Source organism: Acipenser ruthenus, chromosome 2 (genome assembly GCF_902713425.1).
Source record: "Acipenser ruthenus chromosome 2, fAciRut3.2 maternal haplotype, whole genome shotgun sequence".
NCBI lineage: Eukaryota > Metazoa > Chordata > Actinopteri > Acipenseriformes > Acipenseridae > Acipenser > Acipenser ruthenus.
This window is the reverse complement of record NC_081190.1, coordinates 42,640,541-42,658,643: the sequence shown is the minus strand read 5'-3', so window position 1 is coordinate 42,658,643 and position 18,103 is coordinate 42,640,541. Positions and strand designations below refer to the sequence as shown.

Below are 18,103 nucleotides of genomic sequence, written 5' to 3'. Positions count from 1 at the left end.
AATAATATGCAAAAATGCAGAAAATCAGACGGGCAAATACTTTTTCACGGCACTTTATATATATATATATATATATATATATATATATTTATTATTATTATTATTATTATTATTATTATTATTATTTATATCTTAGCAGACGCCCTTATCCAGGGCGACTTACAATCGTAAGCAAATACATTTCAAGTGTTACAATACAAGTAATACAATACAATATATATAATAAAATGATTTGTTCGCATATACTGTACCTAGTACCATTATAACTAGTCAGAGGTTGGAGTTTTACATATAGATCTGAATCAAATTGTTATGAAACTTGGGCAGGACACTGTTTAGTATTTTTATTTTTATCTTGGGATATGTGGAGGAACCTATCTGTCCATATGTTTGTCATGCTTCCATTTGTACATGTACATACGGTGGATGCTTGTCACGTTTTAGTGATATTGCTTACTCCAATTTTGTATTTGCAGCCTTAACGGGGGATGCTACCAACATACTTGTTGGGATATGCAAAAAACAAATGGCAAGACTGTAAATATTCTTTGGAGTCTGACGAATTTGTAAGCACTCAAGACTGAATTGTTAAAACAAAAAAAATGTGTAAGAGAAACAAAAAATGTCAACAGCTAGCATGAAACATTTACTGAGAGCTTAATTTTCATTGGCAGTGGAACAATACTACAATGGGTTGTCAAGTCCCATTCAATTTCTCTAGAAAACGTAATAAACATATGAAAAGCATGTACAGAGGCATCTTATTTTGACACTAATGGGCTTCATTTTCTTTTCTTGCAGGCAGAGATTGTCAAGAGGCTGAATGCTATTTGTGCCCAAGTTATTCCTTTCTTATCCCAGGAGGTAAGGACTCACAGTGAGGTCTGTCAGTTGACATTTAAATGGCTATAAATAAGAAAAAAAGTGTTATCTTGTATTCAAAACTTGTAGTTCACTTCAGATACTTCTAGTCACATGGTCACCATGTTTGGCTTCATGCTGTTTAAATTCAGACATTTAATTGTATATAATCTGTGCTGTACAATGGAAAGTATGGAGCACCATTTGTGCCAAAACTATAAAGCCACTAATTTGTCAATTTGTTTGACATTTCCAGTAGTTCGTCCATAAATTTGTCAATTCATACAGTAATTCATAAACTTTATTTGTTAATTCATCTAATAATTCATTAATGAATGTGTCAATTCATTAATACGAAAGGCTAATTTCCAGTCAACCAGACAAACTTCCCTGCAAACTTCCCAACAGACAAACTTCCAACTGTCAATCTCGCACTGTGCCGAAAACACTGCAACCTTTCTAGCCAATGGGAGCACACACTAATATTTTAACCAAGACGGAAGCCTCCGTTGAAATTCAGCAGAGTCAAGTATCTTGTTAAATAGAGTATCTTTTGAAACGCCCTTTCTAATAAACTGCAATATTATTGGCTGAAGCAGTTTTGAGTGAGGCTGGATTTTCATTGGTTAAAATATTAGTATGTGCTCCCATTGGCTAAAAAGGTTGCAGTGTTTTCAGCACAGTGCGAGATTGACAGTTGGAAGTTTGTCTGTTTGTTGGGAAGTTTGCAGGGAAGTTTGTCTGGTTGACGGGAAATTAACCTTTAGTATTAATGAATTGACACATTTAATTAATGAATTATTAGATGAATTAACAAAAGTTTATGAATTACTGTATGACAAATTTATGGACGAATTGCTGGACAAATGGATCAATTCATGAATTGACAAACAAATTGACAAATTAATGGCTGGATAGTTTTGGCACAAATGGCGCTCCATAGGAAAGTGTTCTCTTGTCCAGAGTTTTAGGCAGCTGTTTACAAGAATTTCAGTGTCATGGATAATACAGTTCAAGGATAGGTCTGCATTTGTCAAACTAATGTGTGGTGTATAATAAGCCCGACGGAAATTTTGCCAGGAAAGAGGTAGTGCAAAATATATTGGTGGTGGTGTTGTGGTTACTTTTTAGATAGCTGGTAAGTTTTTTATTATATACACCCAAGGCTGGTTATTCCTTTTTAAAAGTTCACAAAGCTTAGTAATAGACAAGCTGCCAAATTTAATCATATTGCGATTTGGAAGTTAGGGGATATTCTTGTAAATGTTGTCATTTTCTACAAAATGACTATAGAAATTACCAGTATGCTGCTTAAAGGTTATTGCTCTGCAAAATTGGCATTAAATGCCTAAAACACATGAGAGACTGCGTCATTTCACATTTGATGTATGTGGGAAAAAAAAATGTGGCTTTATGTAGACTGCATTTTCTGTAAATGGTGGTTAGTCTTCAGATTCTGGCACAGAAGAGGATGTTTGTCTTCATCTGCCATGTAGGAGTGACATTTCAACTGAATCTGACACAAAGCTGTTTTGGGATTTGAATGAAGAAATTAGATGAACGCAGATATTACCACTGACAAGGGGAATGAATGTTTCATATAAATGAATGAGGAAAGAATATTGGCTGATGTTTTTTATATATATATATATATATATATATATATATATATATATTTATTTTTTTATATATCCTTTTTTTGCCAATAGCACCAGCAGCAAGTGGTCCAAGCAGTGGAAAGAGCCAAGCAAGTTACCATGGCAGAGCTGAACGCCATCATTGGGGTACGTGCTCTTTCCCTGTCTCCTTTATGAACGAAAGTATAATCCATTGTTTTCTATGTCCTTTGCAAGCGGCTGGTGGGTGTGGGTTTCTAGTCTTGCATTTTTTAACCCTTTATTCTGATAATCTTACAAACTGCAAATAAAATAAGAAAAATGGATTTGTGCTATTTGATACCACACATACAGCCAAGTTTTGCATCACCCTAGAGCAGTAACTAATTATGCTTTATAAAGTTGAAAGAAACCTGCTGAATAATGTTAGGTTAACATATTGAATTACATACCGCTTCGTAGTTTTCCGTATACTTAATGAAAAATTTGACATTTTGAAATACTGTATTACTAGTATGGCTTCTGGTAGACTTTTGCAATATCATTTGCAGTTTCTTTTGATTACATGATATTAAATTAAAATAAATCTAAATTATGTTCATATCGTTTTTGCAAAACGTTTGGCCATAGCTGTATGCTTTCAATTGACTTGTTCCTAGTAACTGTGGCAAATATGGTCTGAAACCAGTGTTTTTTTTTTTTATAAATATGCAGTAGAGATTGAGTGACTTGTTATAAAGCCTTAGTCTCATGTCAAATGACCTGCACACCGTTGACCATCATTTATACTAAAAAGCAAGAAGCACAATTGTTTAATACCTTCTGCAAGCTTTTTTTTGTCTGATATATTTTTAAGTTGGGTGGGTGTGGTTTTTTATTTTTTTAATTATTTTTTTTCTAGGTTTGTATCAACATTACCAGTAGGGTCTGCACTAGTAATTTCTTACCAAAGTTTGTTAAAGATTTGTAATGGAAAATCTGTTTCAGGGGGTATGAAATTACCATTGCTTACCCAAAGTGGGCCTTTTTATACTGGCCTCATTACAGACCCATTTTACCATGCTTTGGCTTACTCAGAGAGTGACTTTGTGAAACCATGCTGAACTGAAATGTGTGACAGGTTAACTTTTATACACCTGTATTAATGCAATGTAACCCATGTGCATTGCATTAACAATTTATATATGTGTGTGTATATATAATTGAATTACTTTAAACAGGAACACCCTTTTGAGGTGTGCTTTTTTTTTTTTTTTTGGCAAGTTTGAGAACTCTTACTTGGTGTATGCTTTTATAATGGTACTATCCGTTACAGTTGATTCACTGGTGCCTTTTGTCTAGTTATAAATGTCTGTTTGTCGTGAGTTAATGGAAGGACAGCTAATATGGGTGCTCAGAGCTGTGTATTGTAGGGTACATAGGTGCATATTATGTTTAAAAAATTACAGTTTGATGTTGACTAGAATTGAGTGGTGCTTGGAGTGAAATTGCTTTTAGATGGAGATGGTCTTAACTCCATTTTATATGGCATTTGAGATTGAATAAATTAAACTCTCCCTATATAAAACAAGAAATGTATTTGGCAGATCATTAATCTAATGCTACTTTTTATTTGAGTAACACCAGCAAGTTCTTGCATAATATATTCTTCATTTTTATTGAATGATTCTAAGTTCTATCAATAGCTGCATTTCCATATATCTTAAAGGAAGACAGTACAAGTACATGTACTGTTATACAGTAGGTACTACAGTATGAGTCACTATCTTGACACCAAAGTGCAATTTGCACAGTTTAATTAAATACAAATTTAATGCATAATTAGTAATGTAGGCATACATTTGAGTCATTAAATCAAGCTTTTTTTAATATAGTTGTTTTGCAACATGACTGGTTGGTTTTTATTTAACTTTCTCAAAAAAAAACAAAAAAAAAACAAACAAAAACTTGCAAATTGCATTTCAGTGTAAACACTTTGATTAAATCTGTCCCTGTGTGTCTATACTTATAAAACTGTGGCATCTCCCTTTACTGTGCTAGTGAGAACAGATTTTCTGAAGAAATGTGTTGCAGGCTTACTGGTGTACAGATTTATCCTGTAACCGCGGAAGCCTCAGAGGGTATGAAAGCACTGGTTGTTCACACACTGCAGTGGAATTAAGGTGCAAATCTGTTTTATCTCAATGATACATTAATCACAACTGCAGCTCTCCTGCAGGTGCCTGTAATTGTTTTCATCTTTATTTATTTTCTTTTGTAATATAGATCATAGTTATATTTGTCCAGTTTGTTTTGTACTTTCCATTATTTATGATTTGTAATGAAAGTCTTTTTATTTTTTTTTGTTCATCGTATCAAAAACACTTTGAAATGCTAATTATTGCATTTACTTTGATTAAAATTCAAATTGCCAAGTGAAGCTGAGGATAAGGGTCCCTGAATAATCAATCTAAAGTGAGGATAGTGCTTCAATTAGGTTTCCTCTTGTTGCTTTAAAAAAATAAATAAATAAATAAATAAGTAAGTTAGGAAGGTGGGGGTTGGGATCAGAACACTCTGATCAGTGTGTTTACAGCTTCTGGAGGTGGTCTAACTGGCGCTTGATTAGTAATTGGTTACATTTCCCTGAAATCTTGGATGGCTTTCTCACCATGGGAAAAGGAAGAGGGGTTAGTAGTAATTGGAGCAGTAAAAGATACAAGTGACCATTCTTAATCTTAAAATAAATTATACAAAATGTGCAATGTATTTTTAAAGCGGCACTAGTATATAACCAACTTGAATGCTGTTCCACCAAGTCTCATTCTATAGTAAGAGTGTATAACGTTGCGGTCGTCGTTTTCACTGAAACTTTTTGTGTTTTTATAGCGAGGTAAGGGTTTTAACGCTAACTGAATTGCTCTGCTGCTAGCTTTCGATATCCCCGTTGAGTAAACATTTCACAGTTACATACTCTAACTACTGCTACATTAAACAAATAGCAGTACAACATTTTTTTTTATCGTTTTACATTAGCAGCTAAGGACGTTAGGCTACAAAAAGAAATGTCATGCATGGGTTTTACAAAAAGAGCCAGGGCATAAGCAATGTTAAATTTCTTTTGTAAGTGAATCCCTCCTTGTCTTGTGTTGTTGTTGTTGTTGTTGCTTTTGTTGTTGCTTTTGTTTATTTCTTAGCAGCCGGTGCTTGTTAAAGTATCACATTACAAAATATCTCAATTCAAAATATCACATTACAGATAAGAGCAGTTATAAAATATAATAAAATCAGTAGTAAATAAGAGCAAATTCAAATTGGAGAATAAAAAAAATTGCGTTTGACAGGGATTTCGACTAAGGGCAGTTAAATTAAAAAATATTTGGGTACAAGAGTAAATTCCATTAAGAGCAAGTAGTAAGAATGATTTCAAATAAGAGCAATTACAAAAAACATGAATACGGTTACCTTTAAGTGTAAAATCAAGTACAAGATACAGCAAATATAATTGATTGAGAACAGTAGTAGAATACAGCAAAGTGTGGAGCAGTTAAGTACAATGACAAGGTGATGCAAGTACTGATACAATTGGTGCCATATAGTCCACTGTAGTTGAGAGTTATGAGCTTACAGATGCTGTCTGAACACGTGTGTTGAGGAGGCGCCGGAAGGTGGTCAGGGACTGAACAGTCCTGATATCCGTGGATAGGTCGTTCCACCACTGAGGGGCAAGGGTGGAGAAGGAGTGGGCTGTAGAGGTGGGGGAGTGTAGGGGGGGTACAGCTAATCTGCCGGTGGCAGAGGAGCGGAGGGGGCGAGAGGGGGTGTAGGGAGAAATAATAGTCTGGAGCAGTGGCGTAGCCAGGATTTTGTTTCTGGGTAGGATGGAGATTTTTCAAGATGGATAATTTATAAAAATGTTTATGCAAGTAAAAATGAACTACACTCCAAACTTGCAATTAACTCAATCGCCCTATTAAGAACCGTGATCACATCCCAATCACACTTATTGCTACTATGCAGTTATCAAACATACAAATTAAATAACAGAAAGAATAACCTACCTTACCTGATGTTTAGATTCCCAAGTCCATCCTCCCGTTTAGTCTTGGTTTTACAATAGCTGTTTAAAGCATGATTCACACAGGACTAAAAACCTCAGAGTTGATCAAAAGCAGAGGACGTCTAGTAACCTCCGAAACGTGGATTACTTTTTATCAACAAAAGTCAGTAAATTCAAAATGCGATGTGGTCAGAGAAGGTGCTTTTGTGCATAATTTGTAAACCATGAACCAGGTTTATTATTATTTATTATTATTTGTTTATTTAGCAGACGCCTTTATCCAAGGTGACTTACAGAGACTAGGGTGTGTGCGTAGAACGACATAGTTCACACAAATATGTCTCACCCGAAAGACGGAGCACAAGGAGGTTAAGTGACTTGCTCAGGGTCACACAATGAGTCAGTGGCTGAGGTGGGATTAGAACCGGGGACCTCCTGGTTACAAGCCCTTTTCTTTAACTACTGGACCACACTGCCTCACTGGACCACACTGCCTTAAATAACTAATTTTGTTGAACCTTCTTTTCCAAAGGCTACAATAACAATTTCATCATTTTTAGTGATGTATATTTCCATCAGTGGTGGCGCGTACTAAGAAGTTGCAGAGGCTAAGCTTACCTTATGTCGGGGTGGTCTCCAACCCTGGTCCTGGAGAGCTACTGTGGCTGCTGGTTTTAGTTTTAACCAATCTGTTACTTAATTGAACCAATTATTGGCTTAATTAGTCGATTAACAGGTGTTCCAGATCTTTAGCCACTGATGATGTAAAGACACCTATAAAATCTGCTGGATAGGGGCTCTCCAGAATCAGGGTTGGAGACCTCTGTCTTACATCATGCTTTCCAAGGTCTACTGTATTGCGATTGGCTAATGTAGCCTCAAAATGGGTGGGGTTATGTGTGTCTTCCACCTGCAATCACCCTGTCTGTCAAGTTTTACTGTATTTGTATTGGCTACACGATGCAAGCTTGCGGCTGGCCTCTACCACTCATAATTAGACTTAATCTTGATGTGTCTGCTGACTGGCAGGTTTTTGGGTCATGTGTGACTACTCCCTTAAGTTTCGATTTCCATACAGTAAATTTGTTTTAATTCATATGCCATTTTCCTCACTTTCAATTGAGGAAAAAATAATAAAAATAAATAAAGGTCATCCAAAGCCTGAATTGGACCTTCTTCAACAGGGCGGACCAAAACAAAATTGCCTTTTTAATTGCTCATGGTACGAAAAATCAAAATGGTTGAGTATTCGCAAATATTTTTTCTACAAATTATATCACCAAGGATTCATAATTAAGTCAGTCCACAATGTTTTTGTTATATTCAGTTGCTTGACTTATGTGCTGCATATATTATACTATTGTATTGCATTTCTTATTAAATTACGAAGTACCTTTTGAAACGTGCAACATTTTATTGCGTATAACAAGTATTTATTTATATATTTATTTTTTTAGCCTCCCCACTTATTAAAGTCAGAAGCTGCTTCTGATTACCATACATATTTTCACGTGCACCAATTATGTTTCAGTATTTTTGCCCTTCCCCGGTTTGGTTATGCCCTATTGTTTTGTTTTACTGAACTGTACAATTATTTTTATATATATATATATATATATATAATATAATTTTTTTATAAAATATGTGCTTAGGCAGGCAGCAAAGCAAATCGCTCACGAGTCCGAACTTACATTGCTTTGGACTGTGGCTTAATTTTTTTTCTCTTCCCACGTCGTTAAATAATGAATTGGGGGGGGGGGGGTTAAAACCCCTAAAACCCCCACCTCCCCCCATAGCTACGCCACTGGTCTGGAGGTAGGAGGGGCCAGAAAGGTCAAGACAGCGATAGGCGAGTACAAGAGTTTTGAATTGGAATCGGAGCAGCAGAGTCGCGTGTGAGAAAAGAGGAAGGGAAAAGACAAGGCGAGCAGCAGAGTTTTGGATGAGCTGGAGCGGACGGATAGCAGAGGCACGGAGGCTGGCCAGGAGGGAGTTGCAGTAGTCAAGACGGGACAGTACCAGGCCTGAACTAGGAGCTGTGTAGAGTAGTCAGTGAGGAAGGGGCAAATTCTGCATATGATGATGAGGAAAAAGTGACAGGAGCGAGCCAGTAGAGATGTGCTGAGTAGGCGAGGGAAGGGTCGAGGGTGACACCGAGATTCTTGGTGTATGAGGAGGGAGATAGAGAGATCAGTGGTGGGGGAGGAAGAGGGGGAAAGAAAAGGAGGTCTGATTTGGAGAAGTTGAGTTTAAGATGATGGAAGTGCATCCAGGAGGAGATGGCTGAGACAGGCAGAGATACGGGAGATGTGGGTCAGAGGGGGGAAAGAGGAAGATATCATCAGCATAGAAGTGATACAAGAAGCCATGGGAGGAGATGAGGGAACCCAGGGAGCAGGTGTAGAGAGAAACAGGGTGCCTTCAGAAATGCACAGGGTGAGCCAGAAAACCCAGTATATGCGATTTGAGAGGTAGGAGAAGAACCAGGCAAGAGCTGTGCCGGAGAGTCCCAGGTCAACGAGGGAGAACAGGAAAATAGAGTGGTCGACTGTGTCAAAGGCACCAGAGAGGTCAATTAGGACAGAGGAGAGGGAGGGGCACGGGCAGAGAGTAGTCAGTAGTTAGATAGAGGAAGGTGGAAGAGGGGGAGGGCTAAGGAGGGAGGAGAATGTATTTACAGGGATTGTTAGTAGAAGACTGAATAATAGAGTGGAAGTAGGAGCGTTTGAGGTGAATGTAGAAGCGAAGGAAGAGAGGAGTGAGCGATAGAGATCCAAGGGGGGGTGGGAAGAGGCAGGGAGATCAGTTTAGAGAAGTTAGATTTACAGCGACAGGTAGAAGCCAGAGGACGGCATCAAGAGGAGAGGATTATGAGGATATTGACATTCGTCATGGTAGGGAGCAGTGGAGGAGAGGAAGTTGAAATGGCTATGGAGAGGGTGGTGCTGAGAGAGAGGCAAAAACAGAAGGTACAGGAGGAGCGAGAGTATTAATTATGAAAAAGAAAAAGTATGCAAACCTGGTCTGGAGTTGGAGCCTTCACTTTACTTGGTTTAAAGTTATTAATTTTTTTTTTTGCAGCCAGTCCTCATTGCAAATTAGTTGAATGAAGTCAACCACGCCAGTTTAATTTCTTCTGTTTTTAAATAAGTACTTGCAATCATAGTTGTCAAGGCTTAGCCTTTACCATAGACAGAGTCTGAAGGGAAACTGAAGCTCTGACTAACACTTGCGCAGATGTGTTTGGGAATTAAAATTGTGATGGAAGAGAAGAGACGTTTGTTTCTAAAATGCCTAAACTGTTAAACAACACTGCAAAGAATTTGAGCATGAGGGGATGCATGCAGCTAACGTTGACAAAATAATGATGTGCAGATTTTGCATCTGTCAGCTGGAATGGGAGTCGAAAGATACCGTCGTTAAGTATCATTAGCTGTTTATTCCTTTTGGGGGGGGGGGGGGGGGATATGGCTTCTTTGCTATACAGATGAACCCGCTTCATATCATGATTGCCATGCAAGTATAATTTGTGCTATAAAGCGGGTCGTGATATAAACAGAGTTTCACGTTTGCCTATGACCACACATTACAAGTGTGAGGGGGGAAAAAAGAAAGAAAGGTGAATTAAAGAGCAGTGTTTTAATACTGTACGTTTAGTTTACATTTAAACAAATGCATATAGTTTACTACAGGACAAATCCATTTTGTATCATTAACTGGAATGAAACCATTTGTGTCATTATCTAAAAAAGGAATGAACTGTCGACTGATGAGAGCTATCAATACTTGGTGTTTTCTTGTGTGCATTTGTATAAGACTGACTTAATTTGGTGATGTTGGTGTTTTGTAATTGAACTGTATCCCGTTAATGCCGGGCTTACACTGCACGATTTTTGCTGATCGCCGACGAGCTGAGGAGTCGACAACTATTTTCTTAAAATCTGGGACAAAATGAGGTTGTCGGGGACAAAATTGTCTGTAAGTGTGAGAGGGTCTACAATGCCCTGATAATGGCTTCTGCGATCTCCCAACGCTCTTACGACATCCCGACAAATTTCTAACGTCAGAAAACTTTAGTCCCCGACAAAGCAATTCCTGAAATGTGTGAGGGGCTACGGGCCGATTTATTGACGAATCCTGCCAGTAGCCAAGAGGACAAGCTAGCAACAGTGGCGACGAAGAGAAAGGTTGTGCCCCGCAAGGTGTGGAGCCTCGAAATTGAGGAAAGTATGTTGGAGATGTGGCAGGAACACCCGTGTCTGACACAAGTGACATTTCCTATCATGGTCGTTCATTGAAGAAACAAAGATGGAGGGAAATTGCTTTGCAACTTCAGGTACCTGGTAAGTAAATAATTGTTATAACTTATTAACACCGAAGTAGATACTGTGTGTGGTAGTGTCTGCTCTCATGGCAAACAATTTCTACAGTCACTCGTATTCGATATCCCTTTCAAACCCCTACTGTATGCTTGTATTGCTCATTTAATCAAAATACGAGGAGGGGTGCGCGTCTGTGTGTGTGAGAAATAGAGAGAATGTAGATTACGTTGTTGCATATTTCAACCTATGACAAACTTGTAGTAGCCTACTATTAAAGTTGTATTCTAGTCTGTTCAAAAGCGCAACACTCGCTCGTAGTACAAATATTTATTCGTTTAAAAGTCTTCATATTTATTCATCAGAATTTGGTATTCTGATGAAGATCGTTTGATGGCCAGTCTCCCACGCCAATCTTTTAATCTTTCAATCTTGCGCTTTTTGAACAGATTAGATTTTATACATTTGGATGCACCTCGACTTGAGTTGGTTCAGAGCACAGGAAATAAATATTGACGTAGCTATAATGTTATAACTGTTATAGTTTTTTTTATCGCAATATTGAACATTTGTGCAGTCTATGTCCCTGAAGTATAAGTTCTCATGCTGGAATTTGCAGAGTATGAAATTAGCAATATCCACGGTCCTATTATACACACATAGTACACGTTTTCTTCTTTTTTCTGTGCAAAACCATGCACATACAACAGCGATCGCCTCCTCGCTTGAGTCCATGATTCTTCCAAATGATGTCTACGATTCTGCAATGAAAATAGGCGCAGTCCGCGGCAAGATGTCTCGTGTAGTGTGTGTAGCTTGCAATCCCCCGATCTACAGTGAGAAATCATAACTCAATCGGTTAGTGTGAGTGGCGCTGCGTCTCCCGATTGCAAAAATCGTGCAATGTAAACCCGGCTTAAGTCTGCCCACGCAGAATTTGACAGACTGCACAAAATGTCTGCACAAAAGTTTATCAGCCAAGATGATTATTTGTTGTTGGTTACGTTGGAAATCAATTATATCTTGTGGTTATTTAGTAAAGCCCGGCCACACAGCATTTAACAGACTGCACAAAACGTGACAATAAGCGGGTTTGTGAGATGATATTAAGAGAGGTAATTTCTCAAAGAACCTATGGTGCATGGCAAGTGTTTTTTCAAAAATTGCACTGGAGCAAGTGCTGTTTTGGTTTTGCTTAGTGTTTTAAAATACTGAGAAACCCCTGCTTCAGTGCAACAGGATTGAAATACAAATCCTATGGGGTTTTTTTAACTGGTAGGTTGCTGTTATGATGACAGCCCCACAATAGTAGGTTCCTGGTTTGTGTTTAGTTACTGCTCACAAATATATATATAACTGAAACTAGGGACATCCCTAATAACCCTTGCAGAGTTCCACCGGTTGTGTATAAAGGTATATAGAATTTCCTTGTGGCCTCATTGCCAGCCATATTCTCTCTCATTAGGAAACCACTATGCATCGGTTTCAAGCATACAAGAAACTAATAACTGAATAGATATAAAACCATGCAATAAATTGACTGCTAGTATTGATCTCTTAAACCAATCGATTGTACTCTTGTTTTGATAAATCCATCAGACATTCACTTTTCAGTAAAGATATAGAGTGATTTTTCTCAATACACTAAATTGATCCCTTAGTCATTACAATTGGGCTATATGTTTTTATATAGGATAGTAACTTGGTACTTGATAGTAACACAATGGCTCTATTTTAATATCTGAATGGCATCTTCTGACCAGACTGTAGTTGTCTGTTTAAGATACCAATGACTTGAAAATTAGTTGTTGTTGTTGTTGTTGTTTGGACTCAGTTGGCTAGAAATTTGACAATGAATGACAGATTTGTTTATCAAAGTATACTTAAGAAATTTAAATGAAGCCGTTCATTTTGTTCTATTTGTAAAAGCTCCGTCAAAAATGACAAATATATTCATGTTACTAGCAAAATGGTAGGGTGTTACTTTTTTTGTGCACTTTTAATATAATGTAATGAAACATTTATAAAATTGCCGGTGCAGCCAGCAAATGATGTGAATCATCAGTGATCCGTTGAATGTAAGTGCAAAATATTGAAGTTAGCCTTGGAACCTGGAGAGACTGCTTGTTCTCCTGACAATAAAATAGTTGTTTAATGGAATGAAACATTGTTATAATGAATTTTTCTATGGGTCATGTTGAGTTTCAAAAGTGCAACAGATTGCAACGTGTTCAGTTAAGCAACAACGTTTTTGCATAGACATTTCAGAATAAATGTAGCTTATTCATAAATATTTTGCATTTGGCATGACAAATTTACCTATAAAAGTTGAATGCACATTTTGTGCATACTGTGAAATTAATGCTGACATTGTCCACCTGCCAGTAACAAATAAATACAAACAGTATATATACATTTGAATGAAATATAATAACATACATGCACATACGAATTTAATAGCTATTGTTATTGTGTGTTTGTTTATAATGCATTTTGTCTGCATTCACCCTTAAGATGATGTTACAGTACAATGTTAAGAGGTTATTTGTGTGGCCGATAAAAGTTCCTGTTCAGACAACCAAACACTAACATTAAAAAATAAATGGATTAAACAACGAGTACAGAACCTCTTACATATTCCAGCTGGCAGCATTCAGGATTGTAGGAAGTCTATGGAAATTTATTCACCATCAATTTTCCAAGCAATAACAAGGCTTGGTGGCTTTTTGCCCCTTGCCATGTTAAGAGCTTTCAAAATGATTGCGTAAACTATGTTGGAGAACAGTGAGGAACTAAAACTGATTAAAATGTTCATGCTTGAATGAGGCTGATGAAACAGTTCATTTGGACTTCCACTGCCTCCCGCAGCTCAAGCTAAAATATAAAAATTAAATGGCTTTAAATCTCTCTCCTCTCAGTTCAGAAAAAAAAAAAAACATTAGATTTGAATGGGCTTAAACTCATAATTCATTGCTTTGGAGCAACATGTATTAAATCTAGTTTAATGTTGCTTATGGAAGAAAAATAGGTGGTTCAAATTGGTTTTTGTTCTTTTTCATATACAGTGAATAGCTTTACACTGTATGAACTCTCAACACTCTCTCTTTTAACAGTGTTTATAAAGGGATCGTTTTATGTTATTCTTGGTGTTCATATCACATCACGTGAAACATTTTTTCTGAAAGTAGCTTCAAGCTCCCACAAGTATGGACCGCCTGCAGATATTGACTGATTTTCGATTAGTTGTAAGCATGTCACTGTTTCTGATTTATAGATCAATTGGCAAATTTAGACGTGTCTGTCAGTGCAAAATGCTTTCCGGTCGGTATGCTTTAGCCCCAGTGCTTTGACAGGCAGCTCCCCACACTGCCTCGCATGTTGAACAACCATGATTGCTGAACGACTCTTGTGTCTGTACCTCTCTTTCAAATTGCAATTCCAGGCACTGAAAATGAGCATCTATGAATAATACCCGTGAATAAATAACAAACAAAAGTAATTTGCTGCGTAATAATTATTGAAATAATTTTCATTGACCTGATTTTGGCGTTGTTTGCAGTGTGTGTATACTTATTGTCTTCCAATACTTTAATCTATTGATTGTTGTAGCTGTCTTTGAAGGTGCACTGCCTTGTGCTTGTGTGTGTTTAACATTTGCACATCAATTGGATGGCTGTCTACTAGGGATGGGAATTTTATACGTTTAAACGTATAAACTCTAAAGAAGTGGTTAAACATTTAATAATATGCTAGACGTATAACCGGTCACGTGACAAATGTCACCAAATGCATTTTTTTTATGCATTAATTTAAGTAATTTATCATCAGTAGTCTGTCGCGTATCAGACTGCTCTAGTGCCACAGTAAGGGCGAATATTATAAAAAGGAAGGGGGTTTGGCAATTGCCTCCAAGTAGCTTTTCTAATTGGTGCAACAGAAAGATGGGGCGGGTTTTATTCTCAGTTGATCTGGTGCTTCATTGGTGCACTGTGTGTGTTTATGCCTGTAGTAGGCGTGGTATGGTATCAGTTCAACGGTGGGGTAATAACGTTGATGAGAACCGTTTTTTCTGAGTTTGTTCTGTATTGAAATGAAAACATTCAAAGTTATTGTGGATGGAGCTACTGATGACCATTAAAAAGCAAACATCCCATAACAACATTTGCTATAGATTTGGCCAAACAAGACATGATCACATTATCCCCTATGTGGACAGTGCGTGTGAATCATGAATGCTGCAGTTTTTAAATCAATGTAAGATTATACCAATACTGTGCCGACCCATAAAACAATAACAGCGAGGATGGAAAAATTTAAAGAAAATTGTGCTGCAGCTGTTCATACAAAACTTTCAAAGGGAGAAAAAGTTGCAATTGCCACAGACTCGTGGACCCCATTCCCCAATCTTCCCATAGGTGGAAGGCTTTTTTTCACTTGAAATTGTTCTGTAAGCTTTTGGACCGAACAGACGTTTATGTTTTTAGTACAGTTTTTATTTGTATGTTGGAACTACTGCACTAAAGTAAAGGACCTCTGAGACACACTTCAAACAGGTAGGCCAGGCATCTCTTTTTACAATTTAATCTAAAGTTGTGTGGATATAGGAATTTGAATACTTTACGTTAGTTAGTATTACTTGACCATATACCATTAACTGCACAAGAAGGCAAACATTATATTAATTACTTAATATATAACTTGATTGTGTGTTAGTTTAAAATATGACCTGTGGCAATTGGGAGGTTTATGTACACTAGTACTGTATGTGGAGGAGAGTGGTGTTTGATTCAAGTATTCGGAAATTGTAATGCTCAAGTGTGCATCTCGAGCAACAATAGATCTCAAAAATCACACCCCTACTATCAAAAACCGCAAACATTTAAATCTCTGAGGCAAACTTTTTAATATCAGTCACAGTGCTCTTTAAAAGTGTGTGTGTGTGTGTGTGTATATAGATATGGTTTAAACGCTGACATTGCAAAGCGTTTAAACGTTCATAAAAATTTACCAAAAGCACATCCCTACTATCTACTGTAAAGGTGGGGTTTACTGGCAGTTCTCATTGACCTTTATGATATGTATCTATCTGTACATCCTTTTTCAGAATTGATCCAGCATGCATCTTTTCTGGGTCACTGTTTCAAACTGAGGAAAGCAGGCATGATCTCACTGTTTCATGCATAAAAGCTTGTCTTAAAATGTATTGATTGGAAGTGCTTGCAGTATGTGTAGTGTTGTGTACCAGTATGAACTAAAACGTTGTGTCATAGACTTTCAACTACTCCAAGTATTTTTTAGGAATGGTGCTTGTGAGATGTTTGAAACAATTGTAAGTTTTCTGTGCTTTTGAGAATTGTAAATAAATGACAGTCCATGAAAAAAGATTCTAATTGAGATTAGAATGTGAAACTATTACCTTTGTGGTGTGAAATAAGTAAATATTTGTGTATTTAAAAAGTTTCAAAATAGATTCTGGATTTTATAGATCGGTACACATACATAAGATTCAGTTCAGCAAAACCTTTTATACAGTCACAGTTCATAACTTTGTTATATTACTGAACCAACAAACTTAAAACTAGCAGATTTTTCATTTTCTGAAACTTGTGGAATATTAGTCGCATTCTGTGTGAGACATGCAATTGTTGTTACATTTGGATTGTGTTTTAAAAAAGAAAAGAAAAGCAGTTTAGTTTGTGGCCATCTAGCTGCGGTCATTGTTAGATGTTGAAAGGAACATCTCTGCTGAAGGTTACACATTCTATTACAATATATTAGTTGTGAAGTGATTGTCATAAAAATGTCTCCAGTCTACAACAGTGCCTACTCAATACAAATACTTTCTCATAGCACACCCAAGGTTGGGTTTGCCAAACTGGCTTTTTTGTCTATTAAGGGTTTAATTTAGGTTTTGTATGGTTTTAATTTATTTATTTGGATAGACTACAGACAACTCACTTTGCTGTGGTTACTTTGGGTGTGGTCATGTTAATAAACATATGGTTATGGAAAGTTTGCTAGTGTATGCTTTATTTATTTTAATGTGTGCTGTGGTCTATTTTTTTTTTTATCAAATCCAGTGTATATGCAAAAGGGAGCATTCAGAAAGCTAGGTTTTAGTTTTACAAGACCATGATCCCCAAGGTCATGGTATCAATACTGCATCCTGACAGTAATGCACAGCATTGCACGTCTCAGTTTGACAGCATTTTCCTTTTATGATGAGAAATAGGGATGGTGTGCACAGGTCACACTATGATGGGACCTGTGTTATCAAATGGTCTACCCCCTCTCCAACTAACCATCTAATGATCATATAGCTGGTAATGGTATCAGTTTCACGTTCCCTTTTTAAATCATTTGGATACATAATTTCTAGCTATTGACATTTAACATCAAGTTAATATTGGGATGTGAAGGGTTTGTGTTCTAGTTTGTGCTGCACAAATTAATAATTGCACCTTGACTGCACTAGGGGAACTCCTGGTATTTTCCTCTCATTTCTGTTTTGATGCACCAAAAGATTATGTCCCTTTTTTGTATGTTTATCAATCAATCTGTTTGTTGATTGATTGGTGTTTATTTTTGTCACAATACCTGCGAGGGAGCAGGCTGTCTCTGTGAAGATTAGAGGCGTCTCCTCCTGGTCGGGTTTTGATGATGCTGTTTGGATATTGGCAGAGAGCGTTGGTGGCTGTAAGTGGGAAAGCAGAGGATTACTGTGACACAAAATCCCTGGAAATTTTCCAGTAGAAAACTGGACTTGTTCCAGAGAAATAGGCTTTGTGTGTAGTGTTGTAAAAGGAGTGACACTTGGAGGTTAATTCATCTGTGGCTGTGTTATCCCACTTTACTTGACAAAGGTTTTGTGCAGTGCTCTAGAGATGGGAAATAACCAGAGCTTTCCATTAACACTTGCCCTGAATCCCTTTAGAAATAATGTAATATGCCGTATCACTTGCAGAGCTGGGTGTTATAGAAACTGGCACACATGTTGAAATTGCCTGTCATTTATTTATTTATTTATTTATTTATTTATTTAACTAGCTGCTACAATTGATGTCACCCTGGTTGGAGGCAGGCCCACTGAGCTGTTGCCTGTACTGAAATTCCAGCCATCTGTGGGTTGGCTTAGTTGTGTGTATTTTGTTGTCAGCAATGCAAGAACCACATACTATCCTAATTATGGGAACAGCACAAAACACAATTAACTGATTTATATTGGTACTGTACTTAAAAACAAAATGCTAATAAGTTGATGAATTTGC

General features: G+C 37.1%; 1 protein-coding gene across 2 annotated transcripts in view; it reads left to right on the top strand.

The window, feature by feature from the left end:
- Positions 1 to 18,103, top strand: part of LOC117409426 (transducin-like enhancer protein 4) — a 107,017-nt gene that overhangs the window by 18,049 nt on the left and 70,865 nt on the right. For both annotated transcript variants that reach the window (XM_034015452.3, XM_034015451.3), the window contains exons 5-6: positions 802 to 864; positions 2,571 to 2,645. In XM_034015452.3, coding sequence (XP_033871343.1) covers positions 802 to 864; positions 2,571 to 2,645 — 138 coding nt within the window. The remainder of the gene's footprint in view (positions 1 to 801; positions 865 to 2,570; positions 2,646 to 18,103) is intronic.